Source organism: Cebidichthys violaceus, unplaced genomic scaffold, assembly GCF_023349555.1.
Source record: "Cebidichthys violaceus isolate CVI_PGR_0920_01 unplaced genomic scaffold, fCebVio1.0.p SCAF_60, whole genome shotgun sequence".
NCBI lineage: Eukaryota > Metazoa > Chordata > Actinopteri > Perciformes > Stichaeidae > Cebidichthys > Cebidichthys violaceus.
The window spans coordinates 255,001-276,836 of NW_027176817.1; the positions used below are offsets into that span (position 1 = coordinate 255,001).

At 39.5% G+C, this 21,836-nt stretch overlaps 1 protein-coding gene across 2 annotated transcripts in view; it reads left to right on the forward strand.

Annotated features, from left to right (window-relative positions):
• Window positions 1-21,836, forward strand: part of phf21b (PHD finger protein 21B) — a 50,689-nt gene that overhangs the window by 20,084 nt on the left and 8,769 nt on the right. For both annotated transcript variants that reach the window (XM_068734041.1, XM_068734042.1), the window contains exons 3-9: window positions 1,868-1,912; window positions 9,836-10,078; window positions 17,667-17,759; window positions 18,876-19,187; window positions 19,485-19,622; window positions 19,774-19,825; window positions 20,254-20,330. In XM_068734041.1, the coding sequence (XP_068590142.1) occupies window positions 1,868-1,912; window positions 9,836-10,078; window positions 17,667-17,759; window positions 18,876-19,187; window positions 19,485-19,622; window positions 19,774-19,825; window positions 20,254-20,330 (960 nt within the window). The remainder of the gene's footprint in view (window positions 1-1,867; window positions 1,913-9,835; window positions 10,079-17,666; window positions 17,760-18,875; window positions 19,188-19,484; window positions 19,623-19,773; window positions 19,826-20,253; window positions 20,331-21,836) is intronic.

The following is a 21,836-nucleotide window of genomic DNA, read 5'->3' on the forward strand; positions in this document are numbered from 1 at the left end:
AAATTACCTCCAGGTGTTATTGTGATCTCCACCTTCTGAAGCAGGTACCTGAATCACCTTTAGTAGAACCCCCTGGGTGTGTTCTAGAGGAAAAGCTTGCAATGTTAAAGGGTTCTAGATAAAGCCACAGAATGTTTTTCTCGGTAGAGCTCCCTGGATGGGTTCTAGATGAAACCCTTTAAATATAAGAGGGTTCTCTGTAGAACTCCTTTGATGGGTTCTAGATGAAACCCTTTAAATATAAGAGGCTTCTCGGTAGAACTCCCTGGATGGGTTCTAGATGAAACCCTTTAAATGTAAGAGGGTTCTCGGTAGAACTCCCTGGATGGGTTCTAGATGAAACCCTTTAAATGTAAGAGGGTTCTCGGTAGAACTCCTTGGATGGGTTCTAGATGGAACCTTTTAGATATTTAAGGGTTCCCTGGGTGGGTTCTTGTTAGCTCCCGTAAAAGGTGGAAAGAGAGAGTTCCGCCATAGATGAGTTCTCTGTAGAACCTCTCATAGGAGGTTCTGTGTGGAACCTTTCAGAGATGGTTCTATGTATAACCCTTTATGTTGGTTCTAGGTAGAACCCTCTGAAAAGGGTTCTAGTGAACACCTTTACTGTGTATTTTAACAGAATAAAGAGTGTAACCATGTCATTTTAAACACCTTTCTGAAACAAGCTACGTTCTGAAGGTTTCCTCCTCCATCATCATCCTCTCGGTTCTGTCGGTTCCGTTGTACTAGAGGTCATCTTCATCCGGTTCTCCTCCTCTGCTGATGTAAAGAATAAAACCCTCTGCAGCAGCAGACGGAGCTGATAGTGAAGCGTTGAGACGGAGCAGTAATCTTTTCTAAATTTCCCTCGTGTGTGAAGACGAACGGATCCTTTATCTGACTCTGCTGCAGAGAAACAGGAAGTAAAGATCCTCAGCTACACTTCTTCTTCTGTGGTCTCCAGACATGGGGTGGGGGGGATCAGACAGGAAAGTCTAAAAACTGGCGTCAATAAATTCACTTCATGATCCACTTAATGTACTTTTACTGCACTACATCTTTTATTTGACACTTAAAGTTACTAGTAAATATATATGATGCAGTACTATACTACTAATCTACCCAGTACTATACAAAGTATCTAGAATATTCTCAACATCAATGGACTATATTACAATTAAATAATCTTTCTAATTAGTGATAAATACAGAACAATATATTTTATAATAATATAACACTAAAAGTAGTAGTTCTGCGTAAAGAGTTCTTTTGATTTAAGTACATTCTGCTGAAAATACTTCTGTACTCTATTAATTGTATTTTTAACTGTGGTATTAGTACTTTTACTTAAGTAAAGGATCTGAATACTTTCTCGATTACTTGTTGATGTACTTTGATCAACAAATCAAATAGTTGACCTGTGAATATTATATGTCTAGGGCTTTTATTGTGAAAGGTAAGAATGGAAGGAGTGCCTTCGTCAAGGTTGAAAAGAGTAATAAAGTTTTCCGTCTTGGTTTCATAAAACTCAGCTTGTTCTACAATGTGATTGGTCGATCAGAAAAATGACTTAATTCACATTTGTGAAAGTTTTTATGATGAAAACATTTCAAAATAAGATATTGACGGAAAAAAAAGTCGTACAAACGGCGACAAACATGTTTTTATCTGTTTCTATGCAGACGACAGTGTGTTTATATTAACGTGTTTATGTGATAAGCATTACTTTATTCATAAACTGTTTCTACGACTCGATCTAAACTTTTACTGCAGCGGTTTATAAAAGTGTCTCGACGTCTATTTTACAGAATAAATCTGTAAAAGTGTCTTGTTGTCTTTCTGATGTTTCAGCTTCAATCTGAACACATTTCTTTTTTCTCTGTTTCAGAATCAGACGTTGTGCAAAGGACTCAATGAACTTCAGAACGGACAGGTATTTAATATTTAATATGTACTACAACACTGTACAAAGTACCGCTGTGTCTTTCTTTAGTTGGTATTTCTTTCACTTTGAAAATTATACTTCCTGCTTGATATCTGGTGTTGAATGATTCAGCGGCGTAATAAGTATTCAGCAGTAAAAGTACACAAGTATTATTGACTTCATGTAGTTGAAGTACCAGCAGTGAAGCTGCAGTAGTATTTTCAGTTTTTTTGCAGTACAAGTACAGTAGTAGAAGTACAGTAGTAGTATCAGCTTCTTGCAGTAAAAGTACAGTAGTAGAAGTACAGTAGTAGTATCAGCTTCATTATGTAACACGAAATATAAATACAGTACAGTAAAGTACCTTATATTAAACTTTAACGCAGTACTTCAGTGATGTACTTTATGTGTTTTGATAGAGATTCAGTTTTCATAGTTCTTATTCTCAGCTCGTGTTATAAATAAACATCCATGAAGAAGAAGAAACAGCTGATCGGTCATGTGACTTCAGTGTTCAGCACTGGAGATCCAGCACCTCTCTACACCACCACCTGCTGTGAGCTAATTAAATATCGACTCCTGGTATTGACCCGTAGATCTAATTTGAAGCGATCGAGGACGAGTAATAACTTTGAGCCGCCGGCCGCTTGTTAAGAGTCGTTATCGGCTGAATTATTGAGTCTGAGAAGAAGAACTGGTTCATGGAGTCACTTTGTGAAAAACTCACCTGAGAGCATCGATCCAGCTGCTGAGGAGACGTGATGCAGGAAGTGATGTTCAGGAGAACGTCCACAATATGTTCCTCTAACGAGAACCTCCTGTAACGAGAACCTCCTCTAACAAGATAAAGAACTTCCTCTAACAAGAACCTCTGCTGACGAGAACCTCTTCTAACTAGAACCTCCTCTAACGAGCCGCCATGCAGAACCTCCTGTAACGAGAACCTCCTCTAACGAGAACCTCCTCTAACTAGAACCTCTTCTAACGAGAACCTCCTCTAACGAGCCGCCATGCAGAACCTCCTCTAACTAGAACCTCCTCTAACGAGAACCTCCTTTAACAAACAGCCATGCAGAACCTCCTGTAACGAGAACCTAGTACATGAATACTTCACACAGGTATTAAAGAGTACACCCTCGTGGGGACGTCTTCCTTCTTCTTCGTTGGTGTTTGGTCGCAGCAGAAAGATGAAGCCAGTGAGGCGTCTCGTTGAGCTCAACAGACTAATCCAACGTGTTAAACGCTCGCTTTCTCTGGCACCCAAACACCCCCCCAGGCCTAGTTGGACTCTCCCAGACCCCCTCTGGGTCCTGGTCTAGTGCTCTCGGAGTGAGCCATATGTGAGGCTGTTTCTGAAGAAACGTACGACTTTTTAAACGTGTTCTGTCCGCACCAGATTGTACTTTCAGAGTAAAAGGCTGAATAGATGAATGTAGTTTTTAAGTGTAATCTAATAATCATCTGTCTTTGTCATGACTGCACTACTTTAACCACTTAACATTCATGTCCTTTATAAACAACAACTGTTCCTTAAATAACCTTCTATTCTCTCGCTTTAGTAGTTCATGATGACTCCACTCGCTCCTTCAAATTAATCATTTGAACCGTCGAATGACGACATCCTGGGTTTAGTTATCCTCTAAACCCTGTGCTTTTATTGTGAAGGAATTCATTGTAGCTTCAGGGCACCAGTTATTTAAAGGTGAAGACGTCTAAACTCAGGAACAGGAATCTTCTCCTTCTTCTTCTTCTTCTTCTTCTTTTTCTTCAGGTGCGTCCCCTCCTTTAAACCGGTAACGCTCTTGTGTTTAACGAGTTCTCTAACCCGTGACGTCTCCTCTCGTTTCCTGTTTGTTGGTTGTTGTCCTCACTCAGAATGCGATGCGTTCATGGAACGCGTGTTTAAAGAGCCTCTACATCCAGCGTCTTCCATCAGGACGGTTACAGTGAGGAGTGTAAGCTTTGTAATCAGCCGCGTGGTCTACGGCTGAGACGTCTCTGTGCTTGAAACTCTGAAATACTACGATACCCATGAGCCTCGGCGGCCGTTACAGTAGAGAGGAAGATCTTTAGGGTTCAGTATTTTTATTGTATTTCTTTAAAATGATGGATATCGATCCACGAGGCTCATAAACAAACCAAAACCACAGGAAGACTAAATGCCCCTTCAGAGTAAAAGCCTGCCGGTCCCCCCCCCCCCCCCCCCCCCTCTCTTTTAATCACCGATCAATACGTCGATCGTCTCCCGGCTGTGCGTCACATTCCACTGAACTCAGAATTGAGACTCGGGTGCGTTTGATTTGCATGTAAATGTGTTTGTCGTCGAGACGCGGTCACGTGATCACACCAGGAAGTGAAGGGCTTAATTAATCCTTATTGTTTACTGTTGGGCTGCATAATCACTTCAACACGATCTTTATCTGCTAAGTGATGCTAACAGGCAACGCTTCAGATGAACACATGAAATATTGATCAGTGGAGCCGCTTCATTGATTATCTGTCATTTATGGATTCATGTAAAGCAGAGCAACAGGGATGAATATATGAATATATCACTTCATAGATACATGAATACATAGATGGATGGATCAATAAATGGATGAATGAATGAATAAATAGATGGATGGATGGATGAATAGATGGATGGATGAATACATGGATGAATAGATGGATGGATGAATAAATGGATGAATGAATGAACAGATGGATGAATAAATAGATGGATGGATGGATGGATGGATGGATGGATGAATGAACAGATGGACTGCAGGTTTTGTCTCACGGACTCTTCTGGTAACAGAACCTCTGGAGCGTCTCTGTTGGAACAAACAGTGTTTGCTGGCTGATCCTCCACATGTGGGGGGTTGGGGGGTTGCTGTGGGCGAGGTTCCAGACTGTGCTGTGTTCTGATGATAAGCTGTCTCACTGCCAGAGGGGGGGGCAACAACAGCAGAGCTGGGATGAGTCCATTTATTGAAATACTGAACCAGTCTGTGGTTCTGGTTCTCCATATTCTCCTCTTGTCATGGTTTCTGCTTCCTGTATATGTTGCAGATGTTAAATAAATATCTCATAATGAACTTCTAGACATTTTCTTCTTCTGTCATCTGAAACCACGAAGTTGAGATTCAGAAGTCCATTTTTGACCGTAGGAGCAGAACGAGCTCACTTGGAGTTGTAGATGTATGAATTTTCATGTAAAGTTGTCCGTCTATAATTCCAGGAGAACAGGAGAACCTACGCTACTAAACGGACCTGTTTTTAAGATTCTGTCTGACTGTCATCGGACTCTCACCGTGACTACTTCAGTACTTCTTCTTCCTCGTTTGCTGACGTAGAATTGCGAGTGCAGGACCTTTTTTAAGAGAGTTTTCTTCTATTGTTGGATTTCTACAGTGAAGGACCGTAAGCGTCCGTCTCCTCAGAACCTTTCAGGACTGAAGGGCCTGGCTGGTAAATGGAGTGTAAACAAAGAGAACGTCTGGCAGCTGCACTGATGGATATCTGAACAGCTACTAATGCGTTTTTCAGCCGCCCCGTTATCTCAAAGGAACACTATCAACACAGAGTACATAATGAACGGATCATCCTGCAGCAAACGGAGCGACCTCGACTGTGGTTCTCAATTAAATTCTGCCAGATGAGTGAAAGGGCAGCGTGTTCGCTGATACTCTGATATCGGTTCCACTCAAGCTGGACCAGAGGTTATGAAGTAGAACATTCTCTAAAGTAAAGAAGAACATTTACAAACAATAGCAGAACGTTTATAAACTAAAGCACAACATTTACAAACTAAAGCAGAATGTTTATAAACTAAAACAGAACGTTTACAAACTAAAGCAGAACGTTTACAAACTAAAGCAGAACGTTTACAAAGAAAACAGAACGTTTACAAACTAAAGCAGAACGTTTATAAACTAAAGCAGAATGTTTATAAACTAAAGCACAACATTTACAAACTAAAGCAGAATGTTTATAAACTAAAACAGAACGTTTACAAACTAAAGCAGAACGTTTACAAACTAAAGCAGAACGTTTACAAACTAAAGCAGAACGGTTACAAACTAAAGCAGAACGTTTACTAAGAAAACAGAACGTTTACAAACTAAAGCAGAACGTTTATAAACTAAAGCAGAACGTTTACAAACTAAAGCAGAACGTTTACTAAGAAAACAGAACGTTTACAAACTAAAGCAGAACGTTTATAAACTAAAGCAGAACGGTTACAAACTAAAGCAGAACGTTTACTAAGAAAACAGAACGTTTACAAACTAAAGCAGAACGTTTATAAACTAAAGCAGAACGTTTATAAACTAAAGCAGAATGTTTATAAACTAAAGCACAACATTTACAAACTAAAGCAGAACGTTTACTAAGAAAACAGAACGTTTACAAACTAAAGCAGAACGTTTATAAACTAAAGCAGAACGTTTATAAACTAAAGCAGAATGTTTATAAACTAAAGCACAACATTTACAAACTAAAGCAGAATGTTTATAAACTAAAACAGAACGTTTACAAACTAAAGCAGAACGTTTACAAACTAAAGCAGAACGTTTACAAACTAAAGCAGAACGGTTACAAACTAAAGCAGAACATTTACTAAGAAAACAGAACGTTTACAAACTAAAGCAGAACGTTTACAAACTAAAGCAGAACGTTTACAAACTAAAACAGAACGGTTACAAACTAAAGCAGAACGTTTACTAAGAAAACAGAACGTTTACAAACTAAAGCAGAACGTTTACAAACTAAAGCACAATGTTTATAAACTAAAGCAGAACGTTTACTAAGAAAACCAGAACGTCTACAAAAATAGCACAATGTTTATAAACTAAAGCAGATATTTACAAACTAAAGCAGAACGTTTACAAACTAAAGCAGAACGTTTACAAACTAAAGCAGAACGTTGACAAACTAAAGCAGAACGTTTACAAACTAAAGCAGAACGTTTACTAAGAAAACAGAATGTTTACAAACTAAAACAGAACGTTTACAAACCAAAGCACAATGTTTATAAACTAAAGCAGAACGTTTACTAAGAAAACCAGAACGTCTACAAAATATAAATTTTATACTAAAGTACAACATATTTATACTAATCAGAATGTTTATAAAATAAAGCAGAACACACACACACATATATATATATATATGTATAAAGCAGAGTTGTGACATTGTAACATTGTGTTATAAATAGTGACTGAACAGACAAACCTTACAGTCTGCCTCTTTATTTAATGTGGTTCCGATGACGTAGTAACACCTCAGCTTTATAAGAACACGTAGACTTTCATCAGACTGTGTTATTGTGGACACAGATCCATGAGCGGAGAACCGGTTAGACATGATATGATACAGATATACATCTTCAAAGCTCACAAAGATGGTGGTGATTTTCAGCTCTTTGATGTGAGACCAGCTCGGAGTCTGAGAACCTGAACCTGAACCTGAGCCCATTTCTCCTCCTCATCATCATCATCATCATCATCATCATCATCATGGCGTGAGGATGAAAGCTGAGCGGCGAGTGGACGCTGATGAAAGCCGTCTAATTTAACTCTTCACGGAGACAAAAATGTCTCGTTAGACATTCGAAGAAGAAGGACAGGAAGAGGAGGAAGAAGGAGAAGAAGAAGAGGAAGGACAGGAACAAGAGGAAGAATGACAGGAAGAGGAGAAGGAGGAGAAGAAGAAGAGGAACAAGAGGAAGGACAGGAACAAGAGGAAGAAGGAGGACAGGAAGGAGAAGGATACTAGTACTCATCAATACTAGTACTCTCATCAATACTGCTTATCGGTTCTTCTTGATTGTTGTGTGATGAAGACGTGTTGTCTTCTCTAGTCCTGTGTGTTGATTCTGTAGATGAAGATCAGATCCAGTAAAGCTGAGCTCTGACTTTAGTCCTCCAGGTTTCCACCAGCGTTGAGGACCAGCGGGGTTCTTCCTCTGGCGTTTGGGTTAATCCTCTTGTGGGCGTCTTAGTCAGATGAGACGGAGATAAAGACGGGTATTAGTTTAGTCTCAGTGTCCAGGAGGGAGACGTGACGAAATTCTTTAATGCTGTTAAAGTTATTTAAAAGAACATTCCAGCAGATGTTTAGGACTAAAGAGCAGGACTTTAGCGTTAGCATGTAGCTCTGAAGCTAACTGCTGCTACATCCAGCAGACGACTCCAGATGTTGATGTGGATTCGGGTCGACTGTCGGGTTCGTTGTGACGCTAACGAGCAGAATTGTTCAGGTCTTGATCGTGTCTTGGCGAGTCCTGCTGTGTTCTCTGATCCACGCTGTGCTGGACTCGGTCTCTGTGTGTGTGTGTGTGGGGGGCTTTAAGTGACTTTGACCTTTGAGACAGTCGGAGGCTCTGAGGCGCTGAATGGCGAGCGGCGGGCCCCCCAGGGCCCCGTGGATCACATTGATCCTCTGAAAACAATGAGGCCTCTGTGGGAGAATACATAAATACCAACATGTGAATACATGAGTCTGCTCTGACGCCTTATGATAAATATAATATAATAACTCTTATTTAAAACATTCACTCTATTAGATTATTGATCTTAAAACACAGCACCCCCACATGTGGATTCATCCGCCGCTGAAAGTAGTCCCAAACTAATTGTGTTGAGTATCTTCTTCTTCTTCTTCTTGTTTGATGATGGTAAACAGAAGATGTTTGGTTTGTGTGTTGTTGGTCGGAGGAAAATGAGCAATTTGTCATTTATTTTGAAGGATACGATTCTTAGTTGACGACTAATCGATTCGTAGTTTTACAGGAAACATCTGTAAAACTACGAATCTTGTGTTTATCAGAAATGAGTTCATGAGTTTCTAACTAATCAACGAAAGAATGTATTTATAATTATTATATATAATTTATTATACTGTATTAGATCATTATAAATATAAAATGATGTGTGTATATATACATATATATATGTATTAAAAATAAATACATATATATATATATATATATATATAAAATCTCTCTGATGTGTTGATGAGCTCATTTCTTCAGAGACTGAAAATTCTTTAACTCTTTAAACCACGTCGTCTTTTTCATGTTTGTTTTATTTGTTCAGCAGATAAACAAACTGTCTTTCACACGCCCCCCCACCACACACACACACACACACACACACACACACACACACACACACACACACACACACACACAAAGCCACTGTAGTTGTTCAGAGAGGCAGAGAGATGGATGGAATATGAAATATTTAGAGAGAGCTCCTCTTTTCTGGAGTGAAGCGGAGCAGAAAGAGAGACACACTTATGTTTAGAGGAGGAGGAGGGAGGGAAGGAGGGAGGGAGGGAGGGAGGGGGGGGGGGGGTATCAGTGTGATGATGATGATGATGGACTGGAGGAAGTGAAGTGATTTTGTTCCACATTAGAGATCAAATAGAGACTCAGTAGAGCTGATTTCTGTTCACTAGTATCAGTAGTAGTTGTAGTACAAGCAGTAGTTTTAGTAGTCATAGTATCCGTAGTGTAGTAGTGTCAGAAGTAACAGTAGTCGGATCAGTAGTTTCTATTGTATTATCAGAACCATCAGTAGTAGTAGTAGTAGTAGTACCTGTAGTATCATTAGTATAAATAGTTATAGTAGTAGTAGTAGTAGTATTAGTAGTACTATAAGTACCAGTAGTAGTTGTAGTATCAGCAGTATCATTAGTATAAATAGTAGTATTAGTATCAGTAGTATTAATAGTAGTGTCAGTAGTATTTCTGCTCACTGAATAAAACTTCTCCAGTGTGTTTTATTCTGAAGTTTCTTTTCATCAAAACAAACTAATATTTACACAGCGCCAGATGTTTGGAGTACTGTGAGTGCTGTAGAGCAGTACAGTGTGTACAAGTACTCGCTCTGTGTGTTTGGTGTGAGTACAGTGTGTATAAGTACTCTGTGTGTGTCTCTACAGAAGCTGGCGGTCAGAAGTTGTCCCGTGGGCTCCACTAAGCCTCTGTCTCTCATCAAGCCTCCCAGTCAGGGCATCGCCGTCTCTCCCGTGTCCATGGTGACCGCACACATCAACGGACAGAAGGCGGCGACCTCGGACCCGCTGCAGACGACGCCCATCAACCTGCAGACGGGCGGCAGGGCGGCGACCGCCGGAGTCCACGCGTTCAGCAGCAGGAGAGCCGGAGAGCTGCCTCCCTCTCAGGTAAGACAGCACCTGGTACACCTGGTAGACCTAGTACACCTGGCACACCTGGAGCACCTAGAACACCTGGTAGACCTAGAACACCTGGTAGACCTAGAACACCTGGTAGACCTAGTACACCTGGTAGACCTAGTACACCTGGTAGTTCTAGTACACCTGGTACACCTGGAGCACCTAGAACACCTGGTAGACCTAGTACACCTGGTAGACCTGGAGCACCTAGAACACCTGGTAGACCTAGTACACCTGGTAGACCTAGTACACCTGGTACACCTGGAGTACCTAGAACAGCTGGTAGACCTAGTACACCTGGTACACCTGGAGCACCTAGAACACCTGGTAGACCTAGTACACCTGGTAGACCTGGAGCACCTAGAACACCTGGTAGACCTAGTACACCTGGTAGACCTAGTACACCTGGTACACCTGGAGCACCTAGAACACCTGGTAGACCTAGTACACCTGGTACACCTGGAGCACCTAGAACAGCTGCTGCCTCCTTTAACACTCACATCAAAAAACTGCACAATATTACACATCCAGCTCAGGCTGCTAGTCACTTTCAGCAATATAGTAGTGGTTTTAGTCCGTCGCCATGTTGGTTTTAGTCCTTTACCATCTTGGTTTTAGTCCTTTACCATCTTGGTTTTAGTCCTTTATCATTTTGGTTTTAGTCCTTTACCATCTTGGTTTTCGTCCTTTACCATTTTGGTTTTAGTCCTTTACCATGTTGGTTTTAGTCCTTTACCATTTTGGTTTTAGTCCTTTACCATCTTGGTTTTAGTCCTTTACCATTTTGGTTTTCGTCCTTTACCATTTTGGTTTTAGTCCTTTACCATTTTGGTTTTCGTCCTTTACCATTTTGGTTTTCGTCCTTTACCATTTTGGTTTTCGTCCTTTACCATCTTGGTTTTAGTCCTTTACCATCTTGGTTTTCGTCCTTTACCATCTTGGTTTTAGTCCTTTACCATTTTGGTTTTCGTCCTTTACCATCTTGGTTTTAGTCCTTTACCATTTTGGTTTTCGTCCTTTACCATCTTGGTTTTAGTCCTTTACCATCTTGGTTTTCGTCCTTTACCATCTTGGTTTTAGTCCTTTACCATTTTGGTTTTTGTCCTTTACCATCTTGGTTTTCGTCCTTTACCATCTTGGTTTTCGTCCTTTACCATCTTGGTTTTAGTCCTTTACCATCTTGGTTTTCGTCCTTTACCATCTTGGTTTTAGTCCTTTACCATCTTGGTTTTAGTCCTTTACCATCTTGGTTTTAGTCCTTTACCATTTTGGTTTTCGTCCTTTACCATCTTGGTTTTAGTCCTTTACCATTTTGGTTTTCGTCCTTTACCATCTTGGTTTTAGTCCTTTACCATCTTGGTTTTCGTCCTTTACCATCTTGGTTTTAGTCCTTTACCATTTTGGTTTTCGTCCTTTACCATCTTGGTTTTCGTCCTTTACCATCTTGGTTTTAGTCCTTTACCATCTTGGTTTTCGTCCTTTACCATCTTGGTTTTAGTCCTTTACCATCTTGGTTTTAGTCCTTTACCATCTTGGTTTTCGTCCTTTACCATCTTGGTTTTCGTCCTTTACCATCTTGGTTTTCGTCCTTTACCATCTTGGTTTTCGTCCTTTACCATTTTGGTTTTCGTCCTTTACCATCTTGGTTTTCGTCCTTTACCATCTTGGTTTTAGTCCTTTACCATCTTGGTTTTAGTCCTTTACCATCTTGGTTTTCGTCCTTTACCATCTTGGTTTTAGTCCTTTACCATTTTGGTTTTCGTCCTTTACCATGTTGGTTTTAGTCCTTTACCATCTTGGTTTTCGTCCTTTACCATTTTGGTTTTAGTCCTTTACCATTTTGGTTTTCGTCCTTTACCATCTTGGTTTTCGTCCTTTACCATCTTGGTTTTCGTCCTTTACCATCTTGGTTTTAGTCCTTTACCATGTTGGTTTTCGTCCTTTACCATCTTGGTTTTCGTCCTTTACCATCTTGGTTTTAGTCCTTTACCATCTTGGTTTTCGTCCTTTACCATCTTGGTTTTCGTCCTTTACCATCTTGGTTTTAGTCCTTTACCATCTTGGTTTTAGTCCTTTACCATCTTGGTTTTCGTCCTTTACCATCTTGGTTTTAGTCCTTTACCATCTTGGTTTTAGTCCTTTACCATCTTGGTTTTCGTCCTTTACCATTTTGGTTTTAGTCCTTTACCATTTTGGTTTTCGTCCTTTACCATCTTGGTTTTCGTCCTTTACCATCTTGGTTTTCGTCCTTTACCATCTTGGTTTTAGTCCTTTACCATGTTGGTTTTCGTCCTTTACCATCTTGGTTTTCGTCCTTTACCATCTTGGTTTTAGTCCTTTACCATCTTGGTTTTCGTCCTTTACCATCTTGGTTTTCGTCCTTTACCATCTTGGTTTTAGTCCTTTACCATCTTGGTTTTAGTCCTTTACCATCTTGGTTTTAGTCCTTTACCATCTTGGTTTTAGTCCTTTACCATCTTGGTTTTAGTCCTTTACCATCTTGGTTTTAGTCCTTTACCATTTTGGTTTTCGTCCTTTACCATCTTGGTTTTCGTCCTTTACCATCTTGGTTTTAGTCCTTTACCATCTTGGTTTTAGTCCTTTACCATCTTGGTTTTAGTCCTTTACCATCTTGGTTTTAGTCCTTTACCATGTTGGTTTTAGTCCTTTACCATCTTGGTTTTCGTCCTTTACCATCTTGGTTTTCGTCCTTTACCATCTTTCTTGACACCTGGCTCTGATTGGTCAGGATTATTCTCCCCTGTTGTTGCAGTTTAGCTGTAGAAGTCGTTGATCTTCTTTTCTTTAAAGGTTCAGTTCACAGTGAACTGCTGGACATGCAGTGTTTTTTTAGTCCCTGTGTATTTCTTGCAGTGTTAGTAGGCAGGTTTTTATTCCCACCTTAAAATAGAATATGATTCTTCTGTAACATGTGAGAAACATTGTGTAGCTCTGTGTCCTCTGAACGTGAGATGTAGTATTTCAGTCTCGTCTCCTCCTCGCTCTGTATTCAGCTGCATCATCTACATCGGCACACAGTCGGGGATCAGCGCTCCGGCTCAGGCCTCCACACTATTACTGTAATTGTAGGGCCCCCATAGAGAGAGAGAAGGGCCGAGCCTCGGGGCCCTCGGGCTCCGGCTTCATGTTTCCTTCGTCCATATCGACACGTCTGTTAGCAGAGAAACCTTCAAATAGATTCTCTTCAAAGGGAGAAAAGAGATTTTTTCTCTTCTGTGATTTTAATGAGGTTTCAACCAGAAACATCATCAATCAGTTCAGTTTAAACCGTTCAGGACGACCACAATTAAACTGTCTTTAGTTAACATTTAAAATGATATGGATGTAATAGTTATTCTCTTTATTTATAGATGTTTATATTCTTTTAGTGAATCGTTTAGTCAGTAATGCTCAAAAACATTTCAAAAACATCTGAGACGCTGAAACCAGAGAATGTTTGTATGTAATAATTAACTTAAATGATTATAACTGTTATAAATATTTGGTACATGTATTATACACAGTATACAGTAATAATACTGTGACGTTTTCAAATATCAGTTCAAAAACTACATATGTTCACTGTACTCTGATATAAAACGGAGAAAAACATTTGAAATTACTTCGTGATCCACTTACATTCTGAATTGATTATTGTTGTGAAACTAGGTGAATTATATATAAATATTTAGCTGTAGGTATAACTAATGAATCCATTATGTATCTGTACAGTAATATTTAATATATATATATTAAAGATAATATTATGACACACTTTGTTGTATTTAAATAGGTCAGAATCTGGTTTATTGTTATTTTTGGTGCATAAGAATAAACAATAAACAAACACAACAAAAGTCAAGAATCATACAAATGAAATAGAAAAATTCACAATCATAAAATCTATAAAGTAAGTGTGTTTTTAAAATGAAGCGCTGCACAGTGTGTGTGTGTGTGTGTGTGTGTGTGTGTATGTGTGTAAAAAGTATGACTCGTATGTATCGGTACGTTTTTTTTGATGAGTCACATCAGAGTCTATCCTCTGATTGGTCGGCTCCTCGGCAGGAAGTGACGTTGCTCCATCAGTCTGTTGTTTTAAAGATTCAGAGCCGGTCTGAGACTCCGACACAAACACAAACGTTTACTGAGACTCCCCCCCCATTGTTCATCTCTCCACCCAGCTGCCTGCACAAGGTCATAAAAAGAAACACACCCCTCCTGCAGGCCTCCACGCTCTTCTTCTCTTTTATCAATCGCGAGTGAGGCTCAGCCAATCAGAGGCCGGTGGAAGGAGGGGGGGGCAGGTCCCTCACGCCACCTGGCCACTAATTTAAAGATCAATAACGAGGTGTAATGGGATTACTGCTCTGCATGAGTGATCACATTAGAGCTGCATTGTTTCAGTGGACTCTGAGAGACACACACACACGCACGCACGCACGCACACACACACTTGTTTCATGCAGATTTGTAGTTTTATTTTCAGTATATTCTTTAAAATATACAGAAAATAAAAGTATTTTATTTTTATTAAACTATTGACATCTTTCAGTACATGTCTCTGGTAGAGACCTGTCAATCAGCGTGTAGCCCCGCCCCTAAATCATCCCCTGCTTTATGGTGTGTTTGACTCTAAATGTTCCATAATGTACTAAATGAACATCATGCTGGATTGAAGAAGACTGTAAACTAGAGATTGAGACCATAAACTCATGTTTACAATGTTTACTGAGGGAATAAATCAAGAGAGAAGTAGAGTCATTTTAGACTAGACTTCTATACAACCAGAGGAGTCGCCCCCTGGTGGACACTAGAGAGAATGCAGCTTTAACACGTGAAGCTCTGAAGAACTTTAAAGAACCAGAGGTTGACTTAAAAGTCATATTAGACTTTAGAAGGTTCCAGGGGTCTTTATGTAGGTTATAAAGGTGATGGAGGAGGTTTTAGGGGTCCTTGAGGACACTGTAGGAGTCGATCTGGGGGTCTAAGGGGTCTTAAGAGAACGTTCTAGTGGTCATTGACATTCTTCATAAGGTTTCTGGAGTTCTAAACAGGTTCTATTGGTTACGGAGGATGTGTGAGATCCTGTAGAGGGCCCAAACAAGTTTACCGGACTCGTTATGTTATTTTCCCCCACTGATGAAGTTCTTATTCTTATTGTGTCCATGTTTTATGAACTCTCGTCTCATGAGTTCACGTCTGAATGAAGTGAGAAGCTCCTTCATGATGAGGATGAGGATGAGGATGAAGAGAGATTTGAGGTGTCCTGAAGCAGCGCCCTCTGCTGGCTGCTACAGCTGCTACAGCATCCCAGCAGAAACCTAGTCTGTCCCCTCAAGTCTTCTTGAAGTCAGGACAGACATGAGAGAATGGAAACATTCTACAAGTCTTTAGAGTCTTTAGAGTCTTCACCAGACTTTGACCTACATTTGTGGCATTTTAAACATGTTTTTCATAGTTCTTCATAGTCATAAGTACCTTCAAATATACTTATTTATACTTGTTATATTTATTTAAAGGTATTTAAATGTCTCAGACCCCACATGAGGACTTTAACAGTGAGTCTCCTCCTCTCCTTTCCTCTCCTCTCGTCTTCTCATTTCCTTTCCTCTCCTCTCCTCCTCTCGGTGCTTAACGCTGTTTATCACTTTTGATCACCTTTGTAGCTGTTCTGAAAGTCATAATAATGTATTTATCCATATAAGTGTTAGTAATATAAGTAGTGTAAGTAATGTAAGTGTTGGTAATATTAGTAATATAAGTAATATAAGTAGTGTAAGTAATGTAAGTGTTTCCGGTTAGTTTTACCTGTAAATAAGCCTCTAGCTCTTTGAATCATTGACGGTTGGTCTGCAGGTTGGCCTCCTCTTCTCTCCTCTCCTCTCCTCTCCTCTCCTCTCCTCTCCTCTCCTCTCGGTGACTCATCCCTCAACAACTCTTTCTTCTTCTCTGCTTCTGAAAAGGGTTGTGACACGAGGTCATTCCAGTAATGTACCAGGAACTCAGTGAGATAAAGAATCAGTGTTTTTAGCTTTAGCTTAGCACAAGGACTGGAAGCAGGGGGAAACTGCTAGCCTAGCGCCATCGAAAGAGGAAAAAAATACACCTTCAACAAGAGACAGAAGAGTGTAGTCCATATGTTCACACACACACACACACACACACACACACACACACAGCGGGGTGGGGGTGGGGGGGTGTTAGCGTTTGCTGCAGAGCTGTCATCTCACTATCGACTTTGGTATTTGGAAAAAATTCATTAAGAACATAAAACCTGTGGTCCAAGGTTGTGTTCACTTCTCACACTGGAGAGGAGGAGGAGGAGGAGGAGGAGGAGGAGGAGCCCTGAAGAGAAGGTGCTTAGGTTTGGAGAAAAGAGGAAGCAATTACTAAAATGAAAGCCTCTTCCACTGCAAGAATTTTCATCTCTGCAGTTGCCATGGGAACAGGCCGGGGCCTCCTCCTCCTCCTCCTCCTCCTCTGCAGCACAATACAATGGAACGAAGGGATTTTCACAGAAGAAGAAAGGAGGAGGGAGGAGGAGGAAACTTTCCTCCTTTTTTTTTTTTTCTTCCTGAATTTCTTTTTCTGTCGAGAGAGGAAACATGGAGGAGATTTAATCTTCTTCTTCTTCTGTGGTTCATTTACTGGTTTAACTGCTGCAGAGTTAGTCGAGATCGACCAATCACAGACTCCAGTTTATTCATGTAGCACATGAGAGCACATTAAATAAAAGATCATGCATGACCGAAGTATATAAGATAACATGATATTATTTATTTCATTTATTTAAAAAAAAAATTAAATTTTATTTTATTATTATTATTTTTAATATAATTAATACTGAGAAAAACACATTTTTAAGGTGTTATTACTTAAAAGATGCTGTTTATGCCGATGAACTTCATTCTTACTCACCTCAACTTTGAATTGTTACATTTATTAACTGATCTTTCTTCATTAAATATCATTAAACTTCATGAAGGTCTATAATGATATGTCATGATAATTCTATAGTTGTACTCTTGATTCTTAAAAAAAGCTTAATTTGGATTGAAAACTCTTTTTCCTCTGATAAATGTGGGTTTCCCAGCATGCAGCTGGTGTCAGGTCCACTGTGTGTGGTGGTTCAGGAGCTCCTCTAGTGGCCGCTGGTTGTTACTACAACAATATCTCAAATGAAAACAGTCAAATATAAAGTTTCTCTTCCTGCTCTGATGGCTGTGAAGCTTTCTGTTTCCACTGGTTTGTGATTGTGAGACTAACAGATGTCCCACAATGCATTGCAGAAAAGAAATGTCTGTCGGTTAAAGAGAAACAGAAACAAAACCAGTAAACCATTATGAAACGGTTTAATTCAGCGGCATTGAAACGACAGAAAATCTGTAACTTTATTGTTTCTTTTAATCATTAATGATTTGCTGCTTTTACTTTCGTCACATTGCAGTAAAGTGAACATCTATTAATGTAGAAATCAGTCCAATAATCAAAGTTAGCAGCGTCGCTGGTGAACGTGTGCTTTCACTGATTTATTAAGGGATGTTTTATTGAAGTGTTGCATTTGTGGTCCTTCCAGATGCTGGGAACTCTCACTGCTGTGCCCATCAAGGTGCCTCAAGTCAGCTCGCTGCACCGGCTGGCAGGACAAGCAGCCACAGTGCTACCTCAGGTAACAGTGCACCTGTACAGGTATCAGTGCACCTGTACGGGTATCAGTGCACCTGTACAGGTATCAGTCAGTCCACCTGTACGGGTATCAGTCAGTCCACCTGTACGGGTATCAGTGCACCTGTACGGGTATCAGTCCACCTGTACAGGTATCAGTCAGTCCACCTGTACGGGTATCAGTGCACCTGTACGGGTATCAGTCAGTCCACCTGTACGGGTATGAGTCCACCTGTACGGGTATCAGTCAGTCCACCTGTACGGGTATCAGTCCACCTGTACGGGTATCAGTCAGTCCACCTGTACGGGTATCAGTGCACCTGTACGGGTATCAGTCAGTCCACCTGTACGGGTATCAGTCCACCTGTACAGGTATCAGTCAGTCCACCTGTACATGTATCAGTCAGTCCACCTGTACGGGTATCAGTCCACCTGTACAGGTATCAGTCAGTCCACCTGTACAGGTAACAGTCCACCTGTACAGGTATCAGTCAGTCCACCTGTACAGGTATCAGTCCACCTGTACGGGTATCAGTGCACTTGTACGGGTATCAGTCAGTCCACCTGTACAGGTATCAGTCAGTCCACCTGTACGGGTAACAGTCCACCTGTACAGGTATCAGTCTGTCCACCTGTACAGGTATCAGTCTGTCCACCTGTACGGGTATCAGTCAGTCCACCTGTACGAGTAACAGTCCACCTGTACAGGTATCAGTCAGTCCACCTGTACGGGTATCAGTCAGTCCACCTGTACGGGTAACAGTCCACCTGTACAGGTATCAGTCAGTCCACCTGTACGGGTATCAGTCCACCTGTACGGGTATCAGTCAGTCCACCTGTACGGGTATCAGTCCACCTGTACGGGTATCAGTCAGTCCACCTGTACGGGTATCAGTGCACCTGTACGGGTATCAGTCAGTCCACCTGTACAGGTATCAGTGCACCTGAGACATGATGTTAATGTAGCAATAAAAGAAGGGCAGAAGTTATGAGGATGAAATGTGACAATAAGAGATCTTTATTGTGGTCAAAGGTTTACAGTAAATGAACAAAGTGTAGTTTAAAGTCTGTGAAGAACCCTCCAGGTGTGTGATCATCTATCCTGGTTCTGGTCCTGCAGGTCAGGCCAAAGACCCAGATCCCCGACAGCCTCCCTCACAGTCCGTGTCAGGAGCTGCAGCCTCTCGGCCTGCAGAGGGCCACCGCCGTGGTCAGTCCGCGGGGCCAGGGCCCCACTTTACCCACCGCCAACAGCACCTTCAGCCCCGACCAGCAGCCCAACGGACAGAGCGACTCCTCGCCGCCCTCCGACTCTGGCGGGCCGTGTGGACCCGTCCAGCACGCCTCCGCGGGGCCCGGCGTGGCGTTCGCCATCATCGCCGCCTCGCCCGCAAGCAGCAACGGGGTGTCAGCCGTCAGCGAGGCCGTCAAGGTGCAGACATTACTAAATATTAAAACTCTTTTAATATTTAGTTTAAAAGAGTTTTAAGATTGCTCTTCAACTCATTTTAATATATATTAATACACTCAGTTATTCTGTGATTCAGTTAAAACATATTTTTTAAGATTTCATTTTAAAATATTTTAAAGATTTAATTAAAAAATATTTTTAAGATTTAATTTTAAAAGATTATATTGATGTTATGAAGTAATTGTTTAATAAATGAGTGATTAATTAGTGATGAGCTCTTTGTTTTATTCTAACATCTGTGTGTTTGTTTGCCTCCAGGTGATAATAATCCAGCCACAGGCCCCCAGCAGCACTGAGGGGCCTCCAGGGGCCCCAGCTGACCTCCCGTCACAGGAGGCCCCCATATCCCCCAAATCCCCAAAATCCCCCTCGAAGAAGAAAGACGAGGACCCCAAGGTGAGAGAATCTTTAGGATCTGGTTCTATAATCTTTTACTTGTGTTTCAGTTTAAGAGTCTAGCTTTATTTAATTAACTTCTTCTTTTTCCTCCTCCGTGTTTCTGTTGTAGTTTATTAACGTTGACGTCGTCTCTTTCTCTGTTTGACAGAAAATCGCCTTCATGGTGGCGCTCGGCCTCGTCACCACAGAACACCTGGAAGGTGAGTTCAGGTGTCTCCACTGATACAGCATCACATTATTATTATTCTACATTTTTATGTTTGTAGCAAATACATGTTGTTCTTCTGGTGACCACTAGAGGGCCTCACTACGGTATTATGGAGCACTGAACCATTGACATATCACAGACTATCAAAAAATACAAAGTGTAAACTCAAGAGTAGTCAGAGTATCAAGTATTCAGAGTATCAAGTATTCAAGTATCAAGTATTGAGAAAATTAATGAGAACAAAGCATTTAAAATATAAATTATTATTTGTGTCTGAATTTACTGCTTGTAACTTAATAATCAATGTTGTTGTTGTTGTTATAATATTTACATACTAATAAACACTTTGTGTGAATATAAATAAATCTGTTCTGTTTGAAGATGTTTTTAATACAAAGTGTATTTTATGTTTTTGATCAGAAATCCAGACGAAGAGACAAGAGAGGAAGAGACGAAGCACCGCCAATCCGGCCTACAGCGGCCTGTTTGAGCCGGAGGTCAGAGAACCACTCCTACTTCTTATTATTAGACTGTTATTAATACATGAAACATTTATTACACTTTATTATTACATGAAACATTTATTAGGCTGTTATTAATACATGAAACATTTATTAGACTATTATTACTACATGAAACCATTTATTAGACTGTTATTACTACATGAAACCATTTATTAGACTGTTATTACTACATGAAACATTTATTAGACTGTTGTTAGTACATGAAACATTTATTAGACTTATTACTACATGAAACATTTATTAGACTGTTATTACTACATGAAACCATTTATTAGACTGTTGTTAGTACATGAAACATTTATTAGACTTATTACTACATGAAACATTTATTAGACTGTTATTACTACATGAAACCATTTATTAGACTGTTGTTAGTACATGAAACATTTATTAGACTTATTACTACATGAAACCATTTATTAGACTGTTATTACTACATGAAACATTTATTAGACTGTTATTACTACATGAAACCATTTATTAGACTGTTGTTAGTACATGAAACATTTATTAGACTTATTACTACATGAAACCATTTATTAGACTGTTATTACTACATGAAACATTTATTAGATTGTTATTACTACATGAAACATTTATTAGACTGTTATTACTACATGAAACATTTATTAGATTGTTATTACTACATGAAACCATTTATTAGACTTTATTACTACATGAAACATTTATTAGATTATTACTACATGAAACCATTTATTAGACTGTTATTACTACATGAAACATTTATTAGATTGTTATTACTACATGAAACCATTTATTAGACTGTTATTACTACATGAAACATTTATTAGATTGTTATTACTACATGAAACATTTATTAGATTGTTATTACTACATGAAACCATTTATTAGACTGTTATTAATACATGAAACATTTATTAGACTGTTATTACTACATGAAACCATTTATTAGACTGTTATTACTACATGAAACATTTATTAAATTGTTATTACTACATGAAACCATTTATTAGACTGTTATTAATACATGAAAATGTATTAGATTGTTATTACTACATGAAACCATTTATTAGACTTTATTACTACATGAAACATTTATTAGATTGTTATTACTACATGAAACCATTTATTAGACTGTTATTACTACATGAAACATTTATTAGACTGTTATTACTACATGAAACCATTTATTAGACTGTTATTACTACATGAAACATTTATTAGACTGTTATTACTACATGAAACATTTATTAGACTGTTGTTAGTACATGAAACATTTATTAGACTGTTATTAATACATGAAAATTTATTAGATTGTTATTACTACATGAAACCATTTATTAGATTGTTATTACTACATGAAACATTTATTAGACTGTTATTACTACATGAAACATTTATTAGACTGTTATTAATACATGAAAATTTATTAGATTGTTATTACTACATGAAACCATTTATTAGACTTTATTACTACATGAAACATTTATTAGATTG